Below are 5,933 nucleotides of genomic sequence, written 5' to 3' on the forward strand. Positions count from 1 at the left end.
ATGGATCCAGAGTATGCTCCTGGAGTACTAGATCTGAATGAGCCAATACCCGAAGATGTCAGTGTGTTTGACGATTTGCAAAAAGAACATACACCAGTGAACACCACAAGAACCTCGAGCAATGCAGATGTAACAAGAAGTTCTGAACAAAGCAAGCATGCTAGTGGTAGCAACATTGGTGCAAGTTCTGGACAGAGCAAGCATGCTAGTGGTAGCAACATTGGTGCATCCGCTGACACAGACCCTATAACAGGTGAAACACTTTCTACTGATGATTCGGGAGGTGACGATGATGATGATGAAGTCCAATCAACTCCAGTAAGCCAAACTGAAGTGCAAACACCATATCCTGGCATGATTTTCGATTCATGGGATGAAGCGAAGATGCATTACAACAGATATGCTAAGAAACTTGGATTCTCCATCAAGTGTAGTACATCCAAGAATTCGACAGTTGATGGTCAGAAGGACAAACAGATGTTCGTTTGCAACAAGAATAGCAAGAATGAAGACATAAACATGCAAGAGGCGGCACCAGTTAGGCAGCGGAACAAAAGCATCACTAAGAAAACTGAATGCAAGGCTAGGCTAAGGATCAAAAGGAAAGCTAAAAAGTGGCATGTAACATATTTCATTGAAGAGCACAATCACAGTTTGATAAAGAAGTTCTCTTTGAAGAAATATTTAAGGTCTCATAAAGGAATTCCTAAGGAAGAAAGGGACTTTGCCAAGCTCTTGCATAAGGTGAATCTCTCTGCTGGAAGGGTAATGAGGATCATGGGAGAAGTCTATGGTGGTCTGGCCAATGTACCCTATGATAGCAAGTATGTTAGCAATTTCATGGCTACCATTAATGAAGACCAAACACACAAGGACATGTCAAAGCCGCTTTCTCACTTTGCAAGGATAAAAAAGGAAGACCCAGATTTCTACTTCAACTTGCATACAGATCATGCTGATAAGGTTGATCGCATATTTTGGGTTGATGGGCCTGCAATAGCTGCATACAAGAACTACAGTGATTGTCTCTCATTTGACACCACGTACATGACAAACATGTACAATATGCCGTTTGCGCCGTTCATTGGGATCAATAGGTATTGTCAGAGCATCCAGCTAGGTTGTGGTTTCCTAAAAAATGAAAATGTGGAGAGTTTTGTGTGGCTCTTTCAAGAGTTTCTTGAAGCAATGGGCGGCCTCCAGCCCCAAAACTTCATTACTGACCAAGATGCAGCGATGAGATCTGCAATTCTCGCAGAATTTCCAAACTGTTGCCACATGAACTGTAGGTGGCACATTATGCAGAATGCGCAGGCAGTTTTGGGAAATTTCTTGTCAAAACATGAAGAGCTAAGGCAAGAGTTGAATGCAATTATTGACTATAGCATATCAGTTGATGAATTCGAAACAAGGTGGGCAGATATGCTTCGCAAACACAGTGTAGCGGACAACACACATCTTGCTGATTTGTATCACTTGAGAGCAACTTTTGTCCCAGCTTACTTCAAGGATCGCTTCTTCCCATTCCTACAAACTACCGCCCGGAGTGAGGGGTTTAATGCTGTTCTGAAAACATATAGTAACCCTCACTACAGTGTGCATCACTTCTTTGAACAATACTTGAAGTTGCAAGAGAAAATTAATGTAGCGGAGGATTCAGTCGAGTTTTTGGATGAAGATAAGACTTTTAGGGTGTGGGGTGACTACCCTCTTGAAGAGCAAGCGTTGAAGGTTTATACGCGACCCATATACTTGCGTCTCAGGGCTGAGCTTCGTAAAGTGACATCCTACAATGTACAACTTATTGGTGGCCAAAGTTACGATGTCCTCCCAATTAAAACCTACATCTATGGCTATGGTAGTAGGAGCTACCAAGTTGAGGCTAATGTCGAAACTGAAACTTACAGCTGCGAGTGCTGCAAGTTCAGTAGGGATGGATTGCTTTGCTGCCATATATTCAGAGTAATGGTGCAATTGGGTTGTATTAACAAAATTCCAGAGAAATACTGATGACCCACAAGTATAGGGGGTGTATCGTAGTATCTTCGATAAGTAAGAATGTCGATCCCAACGAGGAGCAGAAGGTGTTGACAAGCAGTTTCGATGAAGGATTCACTCTAAATGCTCACAGACAAGTATTCAGCGAGTTTTGATGTAACAGATGAATAAAGTTCGAGTAAGTAAAGTGCGAGAGAAATAATTGCAGCGAGTGGCCCAATCCTTTTTAGCACAAAGGACAAGCCGGTTTGTTTACTTATAATGACCAAACGTTCTTGAGGACACACGGGATTTTAGTCTAGTGCTTTCGCTTCATACAAATTGATTAATCTTCATTGTTTTGATAAGTGTTGTGTGGGTGAACCTATGCTAATGTACTGCCCTTCCTAGGACTAATACATACTTGTGATTATACCCCTTGCAAGCATCCGCAAATACAAGAAAGTAATTAAGATAAATCTAACCACAGCCTTAATCTCTGAGATCCTGCGATCCCTCCTGCATCGATATACCAACGGGGGCTCAGGTTTCTGTCACTCCGGCAACCCCGCAATTGGCAAACGAGTACAAGATGCATTCCCCTAGGCCCATAAATGGTGAAGTGTCGTGTAGTCGACGTTCACACGACACCACTAGAAGAATAACACCACAACTTAAATATCATAACACTGAATACTACTCAACGATGATTCACTACTAACATTTAGACTTCACCCATGTCCTCAAGAACTAAACGAACTACTCACGAGACATCATATGGAACATGATCAGAGGTGATATGATGATGAATAACAATCTGAACATAAACCTTGGTTCAATGGTTTCACTCAATAGCGTCAATAACAAGTAGAAATCAACACCGGGAGAGTTTCCCCTATCAAACAATCCAGATCAAACCCAAATTGTTACAGCGGTGACGAGATGCAGCGGTGGAGATGGCGGTGATAATGATGGAGATGATGACGATGGTGATGGAGATGATGTCCAGCTCGATGACGGTGACGATGGCGTCGATTTCCCCCTCCGGGAGGGAATTTCCCAGCGGATTCCTGCCCGCCGGAGAGCTCTTTTCTCTCTGGTGTTCTCCGACCCGCAGAGGCGGCTGTGACTCTTCGCGACTATCCTCTGTGGCTTAGGTTTTCGGGACGAAGACGTACGCGAAGAAAAGGAGGCGAGAGAGGGCTGTGGGCCCCCTCCTCACAGGGCGGCGCGGCCAGGCCTTGGGCCGCGCCGGCCTATGAGGTGGGCCCACCTCGGGTCCCCTCGGCTCCCCCTTCTGGCTCCCTTCGTCTTCTGGAAAAATAGGATTTTTCATATAATTTCCGTCAACTGCTGATCTTCCGAAATATTGCATCCTGACAGTGCTTTTTCCAGCAGAATCCTGGCTCCGGTGCGCGATCTCCAAATAATCATGAAATATGCAAAATAGATGAAATAACATAAGTATCATCTCCAAATATGAAATATATCAATGAATAGCAGCAAATTATGATATAAAATAGTGATGCAAATTGGACGTATCAACTCCCCCCAAGCTTAGACTTCGCTTGTCCCCAAGCGAAACTGAGCTCAGTAAACAAGACCACATGTTTATGGAGTGAAGAGTCGATAAATAAAATACGGACAAGAAGCATCATATTAATTCACACAAGGCATTCTAGTGAACAACTTCCTCATATAATTCAACTTGAAATAAGTATAAGGTAATCACAAATAAAGGTGCATAAGGAATCATAATTGGTGATGGCAAACTTTGTTCTTGGTCGAGAAACGGTTAACAGATTATACTTATCTATTGAGCAGCGCTCTCATGTTAAAGTTTATATGGCTCATTTTGCATACTCAATCATAATGATCATTGATAACTTCCAAAGCTATATTCATTTAGATAAAACTTGTACTAAACAAGAAAGAGTAAAAGACATGATGAAATAAATCACAATATAATAGTTTGATCGCAACAACTCAAATGCTTGCTTGAGATGGAGGGAAATAGGTTTACTGACTCAACATAAAGTAAAAGATAGACCCTTCGCAGAGGGAAGCATGGATTAAATCATGTGCTAGAGCTTTTCAAGTTTTGAAATCATATAGAGAGCAATAAAGTAAAGTTTTGAGGGGTGTTTGTTGTTGTCAACGACTGGTAGCGGGTACTCTAACCCCCTTGCCAGACAAACTCTCAAAGAGCGGCTCCCATAAAGTTTTATTTTTGGTTGACACTCCTTCCAACCTTTGCTTTCACAAACCATGGCTAACCGAATTCTCGGGTGCCTGCCAGCAATCTCATACCATGAAGGAGTGTCTTTTTATTTTAGTTTTATTTGGATGACACTCCTCCCCTTTGCTTTCTCAAGCCATGGCTAACCGAATCCTCGGGTGCCGTCCAACAATCACATACCATGGAGGAGTGTCTATTTTGGTTAATTAATTTGGGACTGTGAATCCCATTGCCAGCTCTTTTTGCAAAGTTATTGGATAAGTGGATGAAGCCACTAGTCCATTGGTGAAAGTTGCCCAACAAGATTGAAAGATAAAACACCACATACTTCCTCATGAGCTATAAAACATTGACACGAATAAGGGATGATAAATTTTGAATTGTTTAAAGGTAGCACATGAAGTATTTACTTGGAGTGGCAGGAAATACCATGCAGTAGGTAGATATGGTGGACACAAATGGCATAAGTTTGGATTCAGGCTTGGACGCACGAGAAGCATTCCCTCTCAGTACAGGTCTTTGGCTAGCAAGGTTAATTAGCAAGCATAAGAGTTGAGGGAAACAAACGAATATACATGTGATAGAAGCAATCATGCATCTTTCTTGCAAGCACAAACAATTTTAACCTCAGAATACTAAGCTAAGAACTAACAAGAAAGATAATAACATATCTACATGTATTTCCTCTTCTCTACTTAAAACTCAAAGTGTTGTTGCTATTGACCAATGCTAAGTTTGCCAAAACCAAATAGATTTACTCAATGCTCCCAAAGTGATACCAATACTTAACAACAAGATCAATCATATAATAGAGATTGCAAACTAAAATAAGATGTGCAATATGTAAATGATAAAACTTCTCATTAATATTTCATAACGATAACTCACACCAAGGGATACATAGATAACCACTAAAGAGAGATACTTCCATACCGCAACACATCTTATATGATAACTTTCTTACTCATGATATGACACTACTTGATAATATAAAGTAAAAGATAGTGATGATGTGATACCGCGGCACTCCCCCAAGCTTGGAACAAACCAAGGGGATGCCAATACCGATGATGAATTACTCCTTTGGTGGTGATGGTGATAGTCCGTTCCTGCGTTCCTTAAGGATATCCTTCAGCTTCAGCTTCTCAATTTGGCAATTCTGCACTAAGACTCGAAGAGATTCTTTGTTATCTGAAAGTGGCGGTGGCGGCCTTGTGATAGGAATTGAGTAATACTCCAGCATTCTGCGAAGTCGGTTATTCTCCTCAAGAAGTATCTCCACTTCCCTTCTCAGCGCACGGTATTGATCACAAAACTCATCGGTAGCCCGTAATGCTTCTTCCACACAAGGGAAAGAGTCGAGGCTAAGAGCAGGCGGTAAAAGTCCCTGCAAGTTATGAGAAAAAGAACGTCCAGTGTTAACTGATCCCACCAATATTGGCTTACTCCCCATAGTTTGCCGCTTCCTTTTTATTGATGACGTCTCCTCCACTTCCTCTTTGAATTCTTCTTTCAGCTCGAAACCTTGAATATCCTCCTCCATAGGCTCCTTGTCTTTGTTGTTGGAGACCATGGTGCTTCTAGATTGAAAATAGATCCTGGCAGAAACAGCTCGAAACAAAACACGTCGAGAAAACGATATACGGACCTTCAGGGGTCCGGGGGATTATATAGCAGTAATTTTTACATCACAAGGAAAGTACCAGATCGAACAAGA

General features: G+C 41.8%; 1 protein-coding gene across 1 annotated transcript; it reads left to right on the forward strand.

Annotated features, from left to right (window-relative positions):
- Nucleotides 1-2,010, forward strand: LOC127347048 (protein FAR1-RELATED SEQUENCE 5-like). Its single transcript, XM_051373277.1, has one exon. The coding sequence runs from the start codon at nt 1-3 to the stop codon at nt 2,008-2,010; it is 2,010 nt and encodes a 669-aa protein (XP_051229237.1).
- The last annotated feature ends 3,923 nt before the right edge of the window (nt 2,011-5,933 follow it).

The sequence above is a fragment of the Lolium perenne genome, chromosome 4 (assembly GCF_019359855.2).
Source record: "Lolium perenne isolate Kyuss_39 chromosome 4, Kyuss_2.0, whole genome shotgun sequence".
NCBI classification, from domain to species: domain Eukaryota; kingdom Viridiplantae; phylum Streptophyta; class Magnoliopsida; order Poales; family Poaceae; genus Lolium; species Lolium perenne.

Bases quoted from the DNA above. Each gene is read 5' to 3' on its own strand.
- LOC127347048 (XM_051373277.1), top strand. From the start codon at position 1: ATGGATCCAGAGTATGCTCCTGGAGTACTAGATCTGAATGAGCCAATA.